Source organism: Petaurus breviceps, unplaced genomic scaffold (assembly GCF_028583685.1).
Source record: "Petaurus breviceps papuanus isolate PSGF00001 unplaced genomic scaffold, PetGlider_PUasm1.0 90633, whole genome shotgun sequence".
Lineage (NCBI taxonomy): Eukaryota > Metazoa > Chordata > Mammalia > Diprotodontia > Petauridae > Petaurus > Petaurus breviceps.
In genome coordinates, this window is record NW_027187293.1 from 7,380,160 (window position 1) to 7,402,093 (window position 21,934).

General features: G+C 33.4%; 1 protein-coding gene across 1 annotated transcript in view; it reads right to left on the reverse strand.

The window, feature by feature from the left end:
• The window catches only part of RYR2 (ryanodine receptor 2), an 864,696-nt gene that overhangs the window by 204,299 nt on the left and 638,463 nt on the right, over positions 1–21,934 (reverse strand). Inside the window, exons 58-62 of the mRNA XM_069064486.1 lie at positions 20,625–20,751; positions 19,973–20,088; positions 13,241–13,305; positions 12,128–12,249; positions 6,371–6,420 (exon numbers count right to left, since the gene is read on the reverse strand). Of these exons, the coding sequence (XP_068920587.1) occupies positions 6,371–6,420; positions 12,128–12,249; positions 13,241–13,305; positions 19,973–20,088; positions 20,625–20,751 (480 nt within the window). The remainder of the gene's footprint in view (positions 1–6,370; positions 6,421–12,127; positions 12,250–13,240; positions 13,306–19,972; positions 20,089–20,624; positions 20,752–21,934) is intronic.

Consider the following 21,934-nt stretch of genomic DNA (forward strand, 5'->3'; position numbering starts at 1 on the left):
ACTTTAGCTAGAGTCTCATTTCAGAAACCAAAAGGTTCCAGTAAAATGGGAGTCTAGAAAACTAAAGAAAATAAACTAACCCTCAAATTTAATGAATTCCAGCTACCTAATACCTCCTTTTCATCACAATAAAAGATAAAACTTAAAAAAAAACTTATTTCCAGATGGATACTAGAAAGCCTACAATGAAGCCCAATTCTACAGACATCTGTGCCATCAATGTCATTGTTTTTTTTTATTCTGTTATGGAGGGTTCTCCTTTGGTTTATGGAAACATGATAGGCTACTTAGGTTACAGTAAGAGTGGTTGTCAAGACAACTCTGTTAAGGGGCAAGAGCCAAGATAGCAGAAAAAAGGCAGGGACTTGCCTGAGGTCTCCCCAGCATCCCTCCAAACAACTTTAAGTAATGCCTCAAAACAAATTCTGGAGCTGAAGAACGCAGAAAAGGATGTGGTGAAACAATTTTCTGGTCCAAGAAAATTTAGAAGCTTGGTAGGAAAACTCTGCAGTACCAGGGTAAGAATGGAATACATTGTACTCCAACAAACTAGCAGCAGTTCTTGGGGGTGACTTAGTCAGCTGTGGCTCTTTGCTGGCACTTTGTGCAAGACTCTGTTGCAATGCTCATCTTCAGATCTGTGTGGCAATCCTGGGTTACAGTCCCAGGGCTAGAAAGAGCATCAGCATACCAGAGCTTGCAGCCACAGGGGAGAAGGGACCTTGGTCACAGTTCTGGGGTGAAAAGAGTGCTTGTGGTCATTCACAGACAAGATCACAGGCCAGGAGAGTAGGAAATACTTCTCCTTAGATCATATCACATTGGAAAAACTGAAAACTTAAAGGACCATCAGCCCCAACCTAAACTAGCTCTGAAAAAAAGCTAAAAAAAAACCAACCATGAATCTTAGGACAGTGCCCTCTCCATCCTGGGAATAGAATCCAACTTTAACATAAAATTAAAAGTTAAGAGAAATAGGTTAGAAAAATGAGCCAACAATAAAGAAGAACCTGATCATACAATGTTTCTATGGTGAGAAGGAAAATCAAAACAAACTCAGAATAAGACAATAAAGCCAAAACTGCTGTGTCCAAAGTTTCAAAGAAAAATGTGAATTGGTCTCAGTCCCAAAAAGAATACCTGGAAGAGCTCAAAAAGGATTTTAAAAATCAAATAAGAGAGGTAGAAGAAAAACTGGGAAAATAAATGACAGTGATAGAAGAAAATCATGAAAAAAAGAGTCAAAAGTTTGCTAAAGGAGGTGGAAAAAAATCCTTGCTAATGCTCTTTCTGGTCCTGGGACTGTAAACCAGGACTGCCACTCTTTTAAAAAACAAACTAGGCCAAATGGTAAATGAAGCACAAAGACTCATGGAAAAGAACTATTTAAAAATCAAAACTGACCAAATGGAAAAAGATATACAAAAATTCACTGAAGAGAAAAACTCCCTAAAAAGCAAAAATGAAAAAGGTGGAATAAAAGCTCACTAAAGAAAATAATTCCTTAAAAATTAGAAATGGGCAAAGAGAAGGTAATGACTGCATAAAACATCAAGAAACAATAAAACAACATCAAAAATGAAAAAAAATTGGAAGAATATGTGAAATATTTCATTGGAGAAACAACTGACCTAGAAAAGAGATCAAGGAGAAATAATTTGAGAAATTTTGGACTATCTGAAAGCCATGATCAAAGAAAGAATCTGTGGCAAATGAAAGATTAAATGACTGAGGAAGTAAAGGTTCAATCTTCCAAACATATCTATTTATTAAGTAATGCATGCCAGTTCTGCAACAAACAAGGACGAGACTTTTTAAGCTTGGGCCTGGATACAAGGGATAGACAGACTATTCATTAAAAACAATCAAATAAGGAAAATTAATTAGAAGGAAACAATACAATATGATTTAACCTGTTTTCTAATTAGAGGAAAGATTAAGGACTTTCCAACTTAGGAAGAGGGGAGAGTAAATAGGGGCAAATGCCCGAATTCAGATGAAGAGGTGCCCCACACTCCCAAGTATCTGAAATAATCAAAGGAACAAAGAAATAATGACTGAATGATCAGCATGGGGCCGGTCTGCAGAAAAGACAGATGAATTGTTTGAGGTGTATAATTGTGAGAAAACTCCTTTCACCTCTCTTTAGGCCAGACTAAGTTTCTGGTCAGCATAAACTAAGAACTTGGTTAAGGGTCTCTAAAAAGCAGGGAGAAATGGTCCAGTTTCTCAGCCACACAGGGATAAGTCCAAATCATGCAATAAGCTATGAACCTTACTCTCTTCAGGATTAACGCAGAACAAATAACATACATACTCAGTTGGGCATAGAAATTTATCTTACTCTATAGAAAATGATGAAGGAAAAGATATAAGTGAAAGGGGAGAATGGCAAGGGTGAGGTAAGAAGGGGAAGAGGGTCCTGATAGAAGAGACGCAAGATTGGGGGAAGCAGCAGTCAGAAACAAAATACTTTTGAGTATGGACACAGAGTGAGAGTGTGTGATAAACGGGGGAAAATAGGATGGAGGGAAATACATAGTAATAATAACTGTAGAAAGAGTTTTGCAGCAAATTTCTCTGATAAAGGCCTTATTTCTCAAATGAATAGAGAACTGAGTCAAAGCTATGAAAAATAAGAGCCATTTGCCAAATGATAAATGGTCAAAGGATATGAACAGGTAGTTTTCAGATGAAACAATCAAAGCTAGCTATCATCATATATAAAAAGCTCTAAATCACTAGGGATTAGAGATATGCAAATTAAAACAACTCTGAAGTACCATCTACACACCTAACATATTGACTAATATGACAGAAAAGGAAAATGACAAATGATGGAAGGGATTGGAAAAATTGAGACACTAATGTACTGTTGGAGATGATAACTGATCCAACTATTTTGGAGAGCAATTTGGAGCTATGCCCAAAGAGCTATAAAACTATGCATATCCTTTGACCCAGCAATGCTACTACTAGGTCAGTATCTCAAAGACATAACAATCAAAAAGGAAAAAAAAGACCTACAAGTCCAAAAATATTTACAGCAGCTTTTCTGTGGTAACAAAGAATTGGAAATTGAGAAGATCATTTGGGAAACGGATGAAAAAGTTATAGTGACTTTGATGAAAAAAGACATCATAACGACTTATGGTGAAAAAAGCTACCCATCTCTAGAGAAAGAACTGACAGAGTCTGAATGCAGATCAAAGCATACTTTAAAAAAATTCTTTATTTTTCTTGTTTTTAAGGCCTGTGTTTTCATTCACAACATGACTAATATGGAAATGTGTTTTACACGACTTCACAGGTATAACCTGTACCAAATTGCTTGCCTTCTAAATAAGGGGGAAGGAGAGGGAGAAAGGAAGAGAATTTCAAACTCAAAATTTTGAAAAGCAAGTATTAAAATTGTTTTAACATGCAATTAGAGAAAATTAAAACATTAAATATATTTTAAATTTTTTTAAAGGTTCCTGTATCACTTTATTGAAAATGGTCAATTTCTAGTCTGAAAAAAATGGTGAAAAAATGAGAAGATGGGAAGAGGTACCTCTATGAATAGTGGATCCTCTCTATGATAAGATAAAAGGTTGTTATATATTTCTGCCTAACCCTACCAGCAGGGTTTGCCTCCATCATCACAATCTATGCCCTCCCTAGAGCTGCCCAAGAATAGAGGGACAGGATTTATTTTCAAACTATAGAATATATTTTTCAACATTTATTTTTATGTTTATATGATTCTATTTCTCTCCTTTGAATTTTATCTTCTGCGAAATTAGCTCTCCTGTTTCCATAACTTAACTTTCCTGATACTAACATAAAAGATATTTTAGTATCTTAATTGCAAATTCCAAAAAAGTTCATATATATGAATGTATACAGATGTCGTTTTTTTAATTAATTTTTTTGTTTGTTTTTTGGAGGGGCAATTGGGTTTAAGAGACTTGCCCATGGTCACCTGGCTAGTTTTTGTGTTAAGTGTCTGAGGCCAGGGCCTCCTGACTCCAGGGCTGGTGCTCTATTCACTGCACCACCTAGCCACCCCTACAGACATGTTTTAATGAGACCTCAGCTGATATATATTAGTAGACACATATCAAGTTACTTAATAAGACTTGGAAATATATATGTCAGATGACATCCAATTAGGGAATATGATTACAAAACCCAACAAATACCCATCATATACTATAATTACTACCAAAAGTATAATTGTGACCTATGCATTTCTTTGAGTGGTTCCACTTTGATTTGTGTCTATGATAATAAAAATAATCTCCAACCAAAGAAAAAGTTATAATCAACTCAGGTTGTACCAGTCAAAATTTAAGATACGAGATATAAAATAATAATCATAATACAATAAAAACAAAATTATATATTGTATTCTATAAAGAACTACTCAAAATAACATTTTTGTAGGTATAAGAATACCTAAATTTACATAACTGACAATTTAGAGACTTTGTTTTACAAAAAGATTATTTGCTTAACAAAAAAAATTACCACTGTTTCCACTTAAAAAAAATTTTCCTAGAGAATTTAGATGAGAAAATTTATTGACAAAAGATTTACATAGAATTCATCAGTAACACACATACATTAGTATGATCTAATTTTTAATATGCCATTTTTAAGGATTCTCAAAATAAGGTAAGTACTATATGAAAAATGCATTAAAAAGTAGAAGACTGCAGAATTTTGTAGAATTCTAGTGGAAGTTGTCACTATGTGTACTAGAATAGCATTTGATAAATAAGATAAAACTGAGCAATCCTCAAATTTTTTTAAGGAAGGTCTACATTTCTTGTTAATAGTTACAAATTGGGAAAAATTAAACATGAAATGGCTAACTGAAATAACAAGGGTTAGAAAAAGTTTGGATAACTACTAGACCAATACTATACTTCTAAATTAATTACACATTACTCAAAATTCTATGATTTTTTTTACAATTAATAATTTTACAATGACATAAAAGGTAATTAATAGTAAGGAATGGATAGTAAAGCAATAGAATTCATAATGTATAAGGAAACGGGTCACCACAGAGCACAATTTAAAATTATATTCCAACACAAAGAGGCACAGAATGACATTGACAAATGTACTTCAAAAGAGTTGTATATTATTAGACCATTCTCATAAAATTAAGAAAGAGGGGAGAAATATAAAATTACTGTTAAAATAAAGGTCGAATAATTTTCATAAAAATTTGCTTCTCTGTTAATATGTTAAAACTAAAGTAAATTAAGTAGATGATATTCTAAAAATAATTTCCATATAAAGATTTTTAAAATAATAAGAACACAAATGCAAAATCCCAGGAAATTTAAAGAAAACAAGACACTGAATATAACAGTTTAACACCAAAGAATAATTTTAGAAGATGAATACTATTATCCTATTATTTTCAACAGAAAGTAAATGGGTCTCATTGTGAAATGGAAAGTTTCAAAATAATATATGTGTACACACATATGTATACACAAACAGAGACTTAGTTTTCCCTGTGAATGGAATGAAATGTTCAGGAACTGTATTGCATACCGAGAATCAAAAAGAACATTTTAAAACTGGAATCATCCAGGAGCAATGCTAAATTAATAAAAGTAGTCAAACTAGTTCAAATTTGCTCTGACACATTCCAAAAAGCAATTTTAGTAATGGGGGAAACACAAGATTGCAATGTGTTCCCTAATAGCTTAGACCAAAGAAAAGACTATGGAAAATGTGTGACTATGCTTCAAATCTGAGAAAAGACATTAAACTATACATTTTTCAGAGCCAGAAACTACAAAATGCCTGGTGCAATAAGGTTTTCCTCCCTGCCCTGCATTTTTTTTTCACCAAGTCTTGCTCATGACTGACTGAGCTCTAATATCTGAAATGCAAATGGAATTTAAAGCATAAGAAATTAAAGGAATATTCTACTGCATATGAATTAGAGATTATATATAGCAGGACTTTATTCATAACAGGGCTTTAATTCATTGTAATCAAGAGATAAACAAGGTACAGTATAATTTTTGGAATTTTGGAATAAAATACAGGTGCAGTTTTTTTTCTATGCTCACTGAAAACCAGATATGGCAGAAGCTACTACTTTCTTCTAAGCTTTTGAAAATATCCCTCAAATTTCAATTATTTTGAACTAGCAAAAAAAAACTTGCCACACACTCAATTGCACCATATAGGAATTGCTAAGTAAAATCAGCCTACAAAACATTCTTTTGGCCAATGAAGACCATGCATGCAGCCATGCAACCATGCATTCATGCAACAAAGCAAGACACAACACAATGCAAAATAGCAAAGAAAACCAAGTGATGGCCATGCTGGTATTTGTCAAAGGTCTCCTTACCAAACAGTGAAATCCTATGCCTGACAAGAACTCCAAGTTTGCAGAATAGGCTGAAGACAAAAGAAAAAAAAAGAGAAAGAGAGAAAAGGGGAAGGGGGAGAAAAGAGAAAAGATGGGGAGAAAGAAAGGGAGAGAAAAAGAAAAAAACAGCTGATATATGAGCAAGAAAAAAGCAACATGATGTCACGCAGAAAGAATCAATTATCTGAGCAGAATATGGGAGTAAAAAGTACTAAAGAAAGAATCTTTAAGTGCATACCTTAACAAACATGGTTAAATAAGCACATATTTTAAGTAAAGAAACAAAAAAAATTGGAAGCAAAGCTAATTAATATAGAAGCAATCTACATGAAATACATAAGTATATAACCACTGCAGGAAGTCAGAAGCTAAAAGTGCACTTTTGCCTGTTCCATTACGTCACTTAATATTTGGAAATATTTGCATCAATGAATATATATATACATATCAATAAATGCTTGGTGCTTGTTAGATCAATGTTTCTGAAATCTATTTTGAATTCTGGCATATAGTCTGAACTCACCAACCCTTTCCCATTCCTGAATACACCCATTTTATTTACACACACAATCTGAAACATTATTAATCAATTACTCCAAGGGAAAAATAATAAGTAGAACAGATAGCACTTAAGTGAATTTTAGTTTTAACTCTGACCTACTAGAAAGCAAGCTTCTTGAGGTCAAAGGCATATTATTCAACCTTATAGCAGGTAGAACTGTGTCCTGCACACACTAAGTGCCCCATAATTATTTTTAAATGAATAAGCAAATTAAATGAATGGCATCTTAAGTATTTAAAGTTTTGTAATGATCCTAATATCTGATAGATACTTTGAAATCTGGTGGTACTTGTTATGTTTCTCACCACTATTTGTGCCTTAGTCCTATCCCAAAAAGATTTAAATTCATCCAAATCCTCTGGGCTCCGAATGCCAATAAGGATAGGCACTGTGGAGGAGAGTTCTGTTACATAAATTAACATTTGTGTCCTAAGAACTAAAGTGAGAACAAATATATATTCGACACAGATACCTACCAGAATAAAATCCAAATTCATCCAATTTTAGAAATAAACATGCTTCCTAATGAAAGTGGCAGTAGCGACACGTCATCATGGTGCTGTTTTGTAACTGTTTTTAGTAATTGTTTTCAGTAATTGTAATGGATTCACACTGACTGAACCACAGGAAGCTTCAGAACAGCTGGCTGTGATATGAGGTTTGACCTCTGGTCACAGAAAGAGGGATTTGATTCAGTTCTGAATTACTTTGATACTCTAACCATATGAACTTAAATTATGTATCCCTTACATGTACTAGAACAACCAACAAAATTCAGAAAAGACTTGACTAAAGAAAAGTAACAGATAATGCTACCATCAAATCAAAAGGATGTATACTGAAATTTTCTTGAATAGTTTAAAGGTAATGTCCATGTATTAAATCCTTTACCATAAATGAAAATTTTTAAAAATTAAAAAATCACATCCTTCTCAAGTAGTTATTCTATTAGAAGTAAGATACTTGATCTGTGACAGAAGTTTCTTCTCAAGGAGATAACTGAGGTTATATCAGAGTGGGATTTTGTTTTTATGTGTCCCACCTATTTATAAGTATAGCTTACCTAAGCTATTTATTGTACAAATTAGCTTCAAACGGGATCTTTCTGTGATCTTAAAGTAGAATATTTGTGCCTTGGAATTATACACTCAAGAGGTTTCAGTGTATCCCTAGTATGACATGACATAATCACCTCTAAACTGTGACTCTCAAGGCTCTCTCCATGCTCTCCAATTTCCCCTTCACACCAGGATTATGCTTGATCCCCTTCAATTGAGATATGTAATGCTGAATTATACATGGAAAAAATGACTTAAGAGTTGTAGCCAAAGGGTCAAAGGTACATGACTGAAAGGGATAATGGGGATCATCATCTCATTTTACAGATGAGAAAACTGAGGGCTAAAGAACAAAAGTGAATTGTTGATGGTCACAAAAACAGCAGAACAGGGATTCAGACTCAAGTACTCTGCCAAATAAAGCTCTTTCCATTTTACACATGATCTTAAGCAATAACAATACATTTATTTAATACCTTATACCTGCAAAGAGTTACATTTACATTATCTTATTAGATGGTATGTGTTTCTGCAGTCACAACACCATCTTAACCTATGCTGTTAATGAGCAACTGTGCCACAGGAAAAAAAAAAACATTAGGATGTAATAATTGGAAGGGACTTCAGAAGTCCTCTAATTCAACCATGTCTGAGTTGCAGCCTTCTCTACAATATCACAAACAAATGGTCTTCACCTAAATATCATTAGTGAAGGGAAAATCACATTTGGACAATTCTTATTATCATTTTTCTATTTCTCCTAGTAACTTACAAAATTTGCTTCTTTGCAACTTAGAGAATCCTAATTCTGCTACTGCAGCCAACAAATAAATAAGCAAATCCATCTTTCTCATGACAGTCATTCAAATATTTAAAGAGTTAATATGTTCCCTCTAGTCCACCTCACCTCTGGCCCATGTCTTCTCTTCTCCAAACTAATCCTTCCAAATCCTCACTTGGTATGGTGGACTGTTCCCTAACCTTCCTAGCTGTCTTCTTTTAGATATACTACAGCTTGCCAATCTCCTTAAAACACATGGCAGTCAGAACTAAACACAATTCTCCAGGTGTGTTCTGACTAGGACAGAGTACTGTTGGACCAGGCTCTCCCTTGTTTTGGCCAGATACACTTCTATCTATGCATCTTGAGGCTTCATTGGCTTTTTTAGTTTATATTTCATATAACTTGCTCAAACTACCTCTGGCAATGAAGATTGTAACAACAATACATGTTATTGGAGGATATATTTTCGATTAAAACTTCCTTCATTGAACTACTATTACAAGAAAAAGTATAGGTATACTAAACCATACCTAGATACCCCCACCACCATGCAACTTAGCTTCTAAATGAGGAAACAGTTTCCTAAACTTAACTCCCTGAGGACAGTGTCTAGTTGGATAGTCATAGTTATAGCACCAGAGATGGAAGGGCTATAGAGAAGACATTCATATCCTCACAACTATACATACCCTACCACTTATATGTAAAAGTAGTAGAAATTTTCAAGGATTAAATGTAAGATAAAACCAACAACATCATACATGTATATGATTTGAGGTTTTTGTGGCTAAAAATATTCACTGCTTGGCAATTCACTTTTGATAATGACTTTCTTTGGTCAATGGATCCAGATGGCTCTGGAGGAGAAAATGGGGCTGGTGACCTTGCATAGTCCTCCCTCACTAAAATAAAAGTCAACTGCAAGTCTTGTCATCATTTTCCTGATGCCATAGTCCTCTTTGAAAAAGAAGGGCAAACAACCTGTGAGTAGACTAGGCTGCCCGGATGGGGACCCAGCTAGTAGGGTAACTCAGCTTGTCCTCCCCTCTGGAAACAAGGATGTTTTTAACAAACACAACCTACGCGCGGCACTCTTAAATGAAACAAATTTTATTCTCCACAGGAATGGGTTATAGATAGCAGGGTTGGAAGAAGAGAAGGCAGATATTCAAGAACAGCAAGGACGAGCTGAGCTTTCACTGACAGGAAGTCTAGTTTCCCATGGGATATGACTTCATAGGGTAGGGGAACACCACAAAGGAAGCAGAAGAGCCCTCTATAAAGTCTGGAAAGATGAAGTCTATCTCACTCAAAGGTGAGGGAAGGAACACTTATGTATGACAGGAAAGGAATCCACATCTCTGAATCTATCTCTGTCTAGTATTTATTATTTCTACTCCTAATAGTGAACATTCTAACATTTACTATTAGAGCTTTTGCTCTTGATTCATACAGGTTATACTGCTTTCTCAAACATTAAAACAAACAAATTGTACTTTGTCTTAGCGTCTTGGGGAATACTGGTTCTGCTTCTTTTGGATCTCTAACTCATGTGGAGAGATGGACTTGGCAGCAAAAACATGAGGGGAGGCACAGAAAGGGAAAAGAAAAAAATAACTATTGCCAATTCACTGAGAATCCAACCTAAGGTTGAGGTTAATTATCTAAAAAGCCTAGAACTTTCAAATATAACCTAAATGTACAATATAATCATGAAAGTTAACTTTTTTTCTCTTCATTAGTTACAGACTTCCCTAAGTCTCATTTTACTTTGTTATATATCCACCAAGAATTTAATTGCATTAAGACTCCCTGTCGGCATCAGATCCTTTAACTGAAGACTAAAAAAAAAACTGTATCACCATTTCACACCATGTTCTAAGCAATGTACTGAGGGTTTTTATTTTCATTCAAACATTTACAGATATACCTGCTAAGGGCTCAAAAAATGAGAAACAAAGACATTTTATTATAACTCTACGGATAGATAGATACCTATATAGATATGTTGATATAGTGAAAGGTAGATAGATATTCTAGAGAAACTACTCCAAAGGCCAAAGAGGAATGTATAGCAAGTCTAAAGATATTTTCTAATCTCTTTAAGACAGAACTAAGATGTTGTGGGAAGTTGGATTGAGTGGCATTATATAATTTTCACTTACATTCTTTTGATTTTGGTCTTTATAAACTTCATATTCAAAAGCATAAAGTTAAATTTTGTCTTCTTACAATCTATTGTTTTCAAAATTAGCAGATTTAAATAAATATAGTAAAAATAACTGTTTACCTGTGCATACCCTGTCATCCAGCAATACCTTTCTAGGTGTGGATCCTAAAGAGATCATAAAAAAGGGAAAAGGACCCATACATACAAAAATATTTATAGCAGCTCTTTTTGTGGTGGCAAGGAATTATAAATAGAGGGGATGCTCATGAATTGGAGAATGGCTAAACAAGTTGTGGTATATGAATGTTATTGAATGGTATTGTGCTATAAGAAATGATGAGCAGGTAGATTTCAGAAAAACCTCGAAAGACTTAAATGAACTGATGCTGAGTGAAATGAAGAGAAACAGAACATTGTACCCAGTAACAGCCATATTTTGCAGTGACTGACATTGATAGACTTAGTTTTTTTCCAGCAATACAATGATCTAAGAATTCTGGAAGACTCAATGAAAATGCTATCCACATCCAGAGAAAGAACTGTGGAATCTGAATGCAGATCGAAGTATTCTATTTTCCCACTTTCCCTTTCTTTCTTTCTTGTGATTATTCCCTTTTGTTATGATTCTTCTTTAACAACATGACTAATGTGGAAATATATTTAATATGATATATAAGATAGATCTGATATATATGTATATCAAATTGCTTGCTGTCTTGGGGAGTGGAGAGAGGAGAGAGGGAAGGAGAAAACAAATTTAGAACTTAAAATCTCATAAAAGTCAACATTGAGAACTATCTTTACAAGTAATTTGAAAAAATAAAATGCTATAAAGTAGAAAAAATAATTGTTTACACATCAACTCTTACTAAAATTAGATTATATCAACATGTTTGTTCCATATGCTTATTCCACGATGAGAATTACTTTAAGTCCTAGGTCTTCAGCACCAATTTTAGCATCATTCTGTCATAAAACTCAGACGCTAGAACATATAGCCAATTCCTTGCTATTATTTTTCTTCTTATATTATCTTAATAAGCAGGAACCAGAATAGAAGTAGTCTAAAATTTCTATTGCCTCTAATTCAATTCCACCCTCAAGCCTCAACACACAGACATAATTTAGTCTTAACTTATCCAAAATATTTATTTTTGTTTACCTAGTCACCATTTCTTTTTCCTTGTTGGAAGCGTGCCCTCCAGTGCTGAGAGGCCTGCTTGCTGCAGATAAGAAGTATAAGCGATGGTTTTTGAAATACTGATCAATTAAAGGAAGTACAACCTGAATGAAAGCAGAGAAAAATAGATACCATCATCACAAGCATACTCAGTGTTTTGGATATGGTCAGTGTATGTTCTGAGAGTATGACATAAGCTAGATTTACATGCAAAAAGTCCTCCCATATTCATAGCTATGTCATTCAGCAGCAGGATTCTAAATTTTGCTTCTTTAGCTCAATTGACTACCTAGAACTGGGAAGGTAGATATAGAAAACAGTAAATTGTTAGATGACTTTAGAATTCCTACTTTCCTCTACAAAATATATCAGTACCTAACAGGTTGTATTAGGCTTGAATAAGGGAGTAGATTCTCATTTGATGACTAGAATAAAATTTAAATTATTTAGAAGAAATTTCTTAGGTTCAATTTACCACGGGTTTGATGGGGTGGTATATGGAATGACCATTATAGTTCCCTTTCATAAACAATTAAGTAATAGGAAACAATTTATAGGTAAACACTGGAGATCAGAGAATGTATTATTCCTTGTCACTACCTACTAATTACTGACTTAAGGAGGGCTTCAAATACATATATGGCATGTAAGCCTGATTTTGAATTTTTTATTTGTAAACAAGAAGTATTTTTGTGAAGTTTAATTTTTCCTTACACAAGAGACACTGAGCCAGTTCTTAAAAACCACAATATTGCTAAAATGTTCTCATTAAGAAATAGAGAAAGATATTTACCATTCTAATCAATATAACTCACAAAAATGTGAGGACTTTTAGATCAGACTATTTTGCTCACAATTAATTGTTATTTGGGATATCAAATAGACAGAGAAGAGGAAGCATGAGACAAAGTGCTGTGAAGAAAGGGAGAACATTTATTTCACAGATTCATGCATTTTCATGCCATGGAATATTTACATTTCTGTATCATCATGTAAAATTCTTATTTTCATACAAATGAATCTTAAACACATGCAAATAATTAAATACCATAGTTTGTAAATAAACACTGTAGCAACAACAAGAGTATACTGTACTTTAGCGAAGAATTTGATTTCCTGTTCATAAGGAAAATGTTCTCCTTTGCTTCTGCTGCCACCATCTGTAAAAATGAAAAGGTTTTAAAAGGATAATGCACTTCAAAAACTGACCACCATTCTACTTTTTCAACATCCAAAGTGAAAAATTTAGAATAATGAAACTTCACTCAATATGTTACCCTGCAAAGTTTAATGAAAAACAAAACGAAATAATATAATATTGGGATTTGAAATTGTGAATAAGCAAAGGCTATTGTATTGTATAGATTTTTTAAAAACAGAGGAGCAAATCGATGTGTACAGAAAACTTCTATTTCTATACATACTTGGATAGAATTAGAATATCTCTTACATGTGGCAGACAAACTTTTTCAGAATAAAGTAAATCTGCCTGCTATCAAGTAGAAGAGAACGTCACTCAGGAAGGTGAAAGGAAAATGTAATGATAAAACTGTTTATTTGATTTCAGTCACTGAACTTGTCTTTAAAATTTCTTTTATTTTTGATGGGGATGTTAGGGCTGAAGGGAGAAAGGCAAAGCGCCTTGTCTGTGGTCACCCAGTTAATGAGTGCAGAGGCAGAGTTTAAACTGTTTTCTTGGCACCAAAACCATACATCTATTCAATATGCTGTGTTGTTTCTCAGGTTCCCAATCTAAACATCTCACTGAAAAACTCAAGAATCAGGTTAAGTGAATGGAAGACCATATTTTAAAGAAGGTTCCAGAGAGTAGGATTACTTTGTGATACCATTTGAACTCTGCAACATACATGCTTTATTTCAACAATCATGAATGTTTATCCTAAACTCCTAAATCTCAGAGAAGTCTTATGCTTTGGTGATATTTGGATCTACTCTCTCAGTCACAGCTAAACCAGTCATTGTGTCATGACTACAAATATAGTCTTCTATTCACCTCACCTCATGAAATACATAATTTTGGTTGAATGTCTACAATTTAGTACAATACCTTGCACAGAGCATCTGCTTAATAAATATTTGTTAAATATGAATATGGATGTCAGCCATATTCAAGTCCTGTTTGGTGACAATGAAGCACAACCAACTGATTCAAAAGTTCAGTCATCAGGAATGGATAGTGGTTATATAATCTATCTGTAGTCAGAGTACAGTCTTGAGCTCGTCACTTTGAGTTTTTCATAAAATAGACCAGCCACATCATGCAGATGGTCACATGAACTTCAAAATTCAAATAATGGTAAATGTGTGGAACTATGTAAGAAATTTTATCATTTAAATTATGTCAAAAGTAAATTTTTCCCAGATCAAACATTACAATTTTCAGAAATTAAACTGGAAGTGTCATTTATTTTTGTGTGCATATGCACATGCATGTGTGTTCTTAGTGTTTATATATGGTTTTATATCTTTCTATATGTATATGCATATGTATATGTTCTTGTTTAAAATGAATAAAAAAAGTGATGCAACTGAAATAAGGCTATATTTAAATTCTCACTCTATCTTTAATCCTGCTTCTCCTGTGACCAAAGACTAAATGGAGAAAATTGAATATTTGCCACTTAAATCACAAACAAGTTGGTAAATCAATATATCAAGTGGGGGAGGAACATTTCAAAAGAACTGAAGTTAATAAATTTTTTATATAGAATACTGTCAAAATGTGGTTGTAATATACAAAAATGTGCTTGCTATACTTTCCATGCATTCTGCTTCTCAGTTTGTCCTATTTCAGACATTCTAGGAAATATGTGGACACTCACAATGATTATCAAGAAGGATAATTTTTGGATGATTAAAACTTCATCAGAAGACTGATTTTGATAGACTTAGCCCTTCTTGGCAATGCAAGGACCAAAAATAATTCCAAAGGACACATGATGGAAAATACCAGTCACATCCAGAGAAAGAACTATGGAGTCACAATGTAGAATGAAGCAGACTATTTCGATTTCTTTTGCTTTGTATTTTTTTTCTTTCTTTCTCATGGTTTTTCCATTTGTTACAATTCTTTTATGCAACATGTCTAATGGGAAAATGTGTTTAACAGGAATGTACGTGTAGAGCCCATATCAGATTGCAAGCTATCTCAGGGAGGAAAAGGGAAGGGAGGGGGAGAAAATTTAAAATTTATGAAAGTGAATGTTGAAAACTAAAAATAAATAATCTAATAAATTGGGGGGGGAGTGGAAAACTTCATCAGCCAACCTCCACTCCTTTCCATAGATTTGTGGCCAAATATGGAGCTTGCCACCAGAATTGTATATTCACTTCTTATCTATACACCAGTCATGATTTGCAGAATATATTTGGAGGTGTTCATTTGTTGTTCTTCCACGTTGTTGTTTACTGTTTCAGTTCTGCCCAACACTTCATTTCCTCATCTGGGGTTTTCTTACCAAAGATACTGGAGTGGTTTTGCCATTTCTTCCTCTAGGTCATTTACAGATGAGGAAATGAGGCAAACAGGATTAAGTGATTTGCCCAGGGTTACACAGTGTCTGAGGCCATATTTGAACTAAAGAAGATAAGTCTTCCTAACTACAGGCCCAGTACTCTATCCATTGCACTACCCCACTGCTCCAGAGGTGTTAATTAGACACCATTAATTCAAAGAAAAAAATTATTTTTCCTCTGTTTTTTTCAACACATGTGGGATGTCCCATAATATAAAATATTATTGCCTAGTTAATTCATATGTATAACCAAGAATTTTATGGTGAAACTAAGTACTAAAACTATAGTACACATTTCCTTGCCTTTTACTAATATTTCACTCCTTCTCCACCCCATAACTCTTGGAAAAAAATGAAGACAAGAGATTAAAGGAGACCAGATCATATTCTGAGCTACTTAGAAGACCTTCCCAATTCAGATCTTATTTCTCTAAATGAATCAGAAACTTCAAAATATGAGAAGATATAAATTATAACACAAATAAATATTATATATACACATATACATATATGTATATGTGTCTGTGTATGAAGTTCTTTTGAACATGAAGTCAAAGCCCCACTATTATTATAATTTAGTTCTGCAATTAAATGTCATTAATTCAGAGGAATATCTGAAATAAAATAGATTGTTTTTTTTCAGAATTGCAATATTAGTTTCAACTAGAGTATAAATTATAAACTAAGTTATTGAGCATGTTCCTTAAAGCCAAGAAGCTCAGGAAGAGAGTTACAAAGTTGGGAAGAGTGACTCCCATTATGAATAAGAAATTGGGTTAGGAATGCAGAAGGAGTAAGGGTAAGAGAGTTTCTCAAGATTCCACTGGAAAAGCTACAGCCATATTTAAGACCAGGAGAAATGTCAGGAACATTTGGTTCAGGAAAATAATGGTATGTGAGTTTATAATTCTCTAGAGTCATCAAGCATATAAAGCTTATTTCATTAAGGAATATTTTTTTGAGGCAAACATGTACTGAATGGTCAATTAGAAATGCCATTATTTTATTTATCAATTTAATTAAACAAATAAGTTTTACAAACTACAAAAATTAAAAAACAAGACACAAAATATCAAATTGATTTTGAGACAAAAGGATATGTTTTTATATACCTGGCACATCTGGCATTTGCCTACAATCTGAGCAAAGACATAACAGAAAGAAAGGGCAGAAGGAGTCTGATGGAGAAAGAGGGAAATGCTATATATTTCCAGTTTTACAGGATCCTGATAGAAGCAGTAACAAGGCTGTTGAAAGTACAGACATAATACATAAAATAAAAATGAGAGAAATATAGAGGGGGAAAAGGTAAAATACCCTTTTCCTCTAAAATTATCCTTTCATAAAATGGCTATTCATATATATATATATATATATATATATATATATATATTAGAGAAGGATGTGTGGTAGGGTGAGGGAAGTGAAATCTGAGGCAAAATGGTTTGTAAATAAACTCAAATTTTGTGGTGGAATATAAAAGCAGTTATGTGGCTAAGTGGATAGAAAACCAGGCCTGGAGTCAGAAACACCAGAGATCAAATCTGGTGTCAGACACTTACTAGTTGTGTGTCCCTGGGCAAGTCACTAACTCTGTTTGCCCCCATTTTATCCCCTGTAAAATAAGCTAGAGAAGGAAATAGCAAACCCATTACAGTATCTTTGCCAAGAAAATTCCAAATGGTGGCACATTGAGTCAGACACTACTGAAATGACTGACCATTTAAATATGATAATGTGATACAATACAATATAGCAATTATATGTGTGTCATATATAGTTAATCATAGAGGAATAAAGATGAGTGAGAATATCTCAGATTATTGCATTTTCTGCAATGATGAAATCTAATTTATATTTTATTATATTAATTATAAAAATGTTCTTTATGGTGTCACTTGGTGCTTGCCATGTCCAATGGCTATCATTTTTTGAAAAGAAAGTAATTTAAAAGTAGATTATATTTTAACAGTCAGGAAAATATTTTTGTTGATGTGGTAGTAACCCTGAATCTATACACTCAAACCACTGACTCATGAGATTTAAGATAATAATTAGTGTAAAAAACAAACAAAAAGAGTAATAAAAATGAGAGGAGATGATGGAATATAATTGGAACAACTTAACACTAAATGATTTTAAAACATAACTGAAAATTTGTAAAATGTAAATGGACAGAATAAGTGATACCAACACTGACTACAATGATTTTATCCAGAAGCTTATGCAATGTAAATTAATAGTCACATGAAGAAGATCAAGAGTCTAGAAAGTACCTTAGTCAATACACATCTAATTTATGTGCTGAACAGAAATGGCTTTTAATGCCAAATCAGAGTATAAACTCTTTATAAAATCTCACTGAAGATAAACAATTATGAGCAGTAGCATCTTATAAAGCAGAGAGAGCCGTGGAATATAAACTACTTTGAAGAAAGGTTGACAGATACCTAAGTAAGCAAAGTCATCTCAAGAGCACTCAAAAAAATAGAGGATGATAAACAATAAAAATTCAAAAATAAAAAAAGCCATAAACTGTTTTCTCCATGAAGGGCAGTGAAACTACTACACTTGGACTTTAACAACACAATTCTAGATATGCTTTTAGAGGAAACAGAAACAACACTAAAGTACATAAATATGAGAAAATCAGCCAGGATGAACCAAGTATATGTATAGAAGGGATCCATCCTGGAGGAAATAAAATTGTGAGGATGCTGAAAGATCACTATACAATGTATATTAAGGAAGGGAAGATAGAAAAGGTGTGGGAAAAATCTAAGACCATATGAAGAAAAAAAAATACCACTTAGAAAACATCAATAAGTACTTGCACATATGCTACTCTTCTATATAAAATGTGTTTATATGAGAATTGTATATTTATGTAATTTATACAATATTTAAGGAAATTCTTGATGAGAGTATCATAAGGGAACAAGCTGGCTTTCATAATGGTTATTCAATAATGAGCTACATCTTAACTAATTCATTTTAGAATTAATTGAAAGAGAGAAACTATGAGATCCGATTGTGCTTAAAGTTTGTTAATGAAAAATCAATTGTCCAGTAGAACAGAGAATTTTAAAACAAATGTCTCCCAAACATAAACCAAAACCATTCATGCTTCCTTAGAAAATATAATTTTCCTTAGAAAATATAATAAAAATAATCCTGTTTAATGGCCTTCTGATAAAAAAATATTAAGGAAGGCTTAAAAGGGGGAGATGTATACATGCTAAACGTGTTTTGCCCTGTGATGGAGGAGATCCAACATAGAATCTGGGTCAAATAAAGACTTCATATATGTTGCATGGGTCCTTCAGTTCTAGCATCAAGTCCCAGAACATTATAAAATAATCTGGAAGAGATCTTCAATCATTCAAAGGAGTCTGAACTATTCCTCAACACTGATAGATCAAAAGATTGAAAGTTTATTGATTATATGTCAACATATATTTGGCTGGATATAAAAAATGTGGACATCAGAGGCACAGGATAAGAAAGGATGGATGGATTGTGATATGTACCATTTACAGGGACTCCCAAACTGATGAGATCATAGATCCATTTGTTTGTTTTAGTAATTTTTTTTTTAAAGCAATTGGGGTTAAGTAACTTGCTCAAGGTTACGTGGCCAGGTGTTTCTGGGTGGGTGCTAAGTGTCTGAGCACAGATTCGATCCCCAGGTCATCTCGACACTGGGGATGGTGCTCTTACTTGCTGTGCTACCTGGCTGCCCCTTTAGTAATTTTTTAAAAATAACTTTGCTTTACAATTTACGAAGTTTTTGTATCATGTATCATCCAGTTTGATCCTTAAAACACTAAGAAGTAAACATTATCAATAAGATTTTTCCCATTTCAAAGATGAAAAATTAGCCCTGAGGGAAACTAATGGACTTGACAATTAGAATTTGATGGATCTGGGGCTTTAAACAATTTCTTACCTTTTCCTTTTCACTATACTACATTACTTAAATGGTCTTTTCTTTTTATGTGCTTTCAAATAATTAACATTTCTTAGTCAAAATCACTAATCATATATTGGTCAAAGAAGATGGGATTAGATCATCCAAAATTTAATGACATCTAAAAATTATTAATATACTAATGCCCAATAGAATTTTGAATATTTTAGAATGAGGAGCATATTTAATGCCTTAATTAATGAAAGAGTAAGCATCAAAGACTGTCCCATGATCTTTTTTTCTGTGCCCTCCTGACATTAACAATCTTATTCTCAAGAGTACAAAAATGCATTTGTTACTAAAAGGATCATGATATCATACCAAACTCCAAAATATATTGATGGGCTTCATCCACATATCTGATAAGCTGCTGAAGGAAACTATAGGCAAAGCGTTTCTCAATTGAAGGTGTGTCCAATTCCAAGTCCTTGAATCCCCTTAAAAAGAAAACACAAGACAACTAAGGATGTAGAAGGTCAACTAAATGATTAAATTTTACAAAATATAAGAATTTTTCTTGAGGTACTTTTGCCTCCATATTATTACATATAAAAATAGTTGAAAGCAAGCACTAGAAATAATCTCTAATGAATATGTATTTTGATCTAATATTAAAAATTAATTTTAATAATTTATTCTGAGTTGGCAAAAGTTCCATGGGTCTTTTGTACAATATTACTTACTATATGATTTAGAAATATAATTAACATCACATGAATCTGATAGTAATTGTGGAGAATTGCTGAATCAAGCAGAACACATGGCTAGACAAAAAGAGTTAGTGTATTGTGTTTCTTCATAAAAAAAAAAACTTTGTTAGTTTGCTCTTTTTTGAGTATACAAATTCTACACCAACACCTAAGGTGACAATTAGTGGGGAACCATCAAGCTTGCTTATTATTTAATCTTGTGTTGTAGACATTTAAATATTTCTTTAAAAATGTAGTTGCCACTAGATAAATTATTATTTTACCTGGATACTGCATAGCCATTTATTTGTAAAAACTTGAGAATATCCTGTGCTTTCTCTCTATCCTTGGCTTTTTCTTTGGCTGTCAAAGTATCATAGGGTACCAGAAGGGGATGGTTGCCACCTCCTACTAGAATATAAAAAAAAAAGAACACAAAATGATAATTAATTCTATTGTTTCCTTCAAAATGCTACTTAATAGTAGGATAGATGAAACATTTCTTTCCTCAGTTACTAGAGGTTCCCACTCCAATTTTTTAACCTCCTATAGCATTTATTTTTTATACATTTATTTATGTACCTGTTATCTCCCCAGGTGAAATGTAAGGTCCCTGAGGGCAGAGACTGTTTCATTTCATTTTGTCTTTGCATCTCTACAACCAGGACAGAGTTCAAGGCAAAAGTAAATACTTAGTAAATACTTATTATGTGACTGATTGATAAGAGAATGGAATGGAATGGAATGGAATAGAATACCGTGTTTCCCCGATAATAAGACACTGTCTTATTAAATTTTTTGGACAGAAAAACACCAGAGGGCTTATTTTCAGGGGAGGGCTTATTTTAATGAACATTGACAGCAATTTTAATAAACAGGTAAATGTGAACAAAAAAATGTACCTTTATTCAATAAGCAAATCACTGGGGAAGAACAGGATGATGCGCTCACTGCTGCAGCTCTGATTGGATGCAGCTTGGAGCGCGGCGTGCGTTTCACCGGGGAGGGGGGACGGTGCATACAGAGGGTGCCGTAATGTAGCGTGTAGCGCAGGGGATCACCTTCACTACAGTAGCAATCTCAATAGGGCTTATTTTCGGGGGAGGGCTTATTTTAGAGGAATCTTACACAGTAAGGGGAGGGCTTATTTTTGGGATGGGTCTTATTATCGGGGAAACACGGTAGAATGCAATAGAATAGAATAGAATAGAATAGAAAATGCTCAGAGATGCAAAATATCTTTATTTGTAATGTGACCATGGAGTAAAACTTTGAGAATTTTGCCTCTTTTCACTTAGGTCATCTTCCTAAGACTTTATTTTTATGCAATTTAGCAAGGAATGATAAAACCCAATACAAAGTGATGGATAAAGTGGTAAAATTTCAGTTCAATCCAATATATATTTTCTGGTTCTCACATATTTATTAAGTGATTGCTTATAAAGGTATTAGGGATTTTTGCCTCTTGCCTCTCTAACCTGTCTTCTATCTCCTCAGTTGGATCCACTTCTTCCTCATGGTCTTTAAAAGTAAGCATACATTTTACCTAGTCTACTAAATTTCTGACCTTACTATTACTATTGTATAATACTAA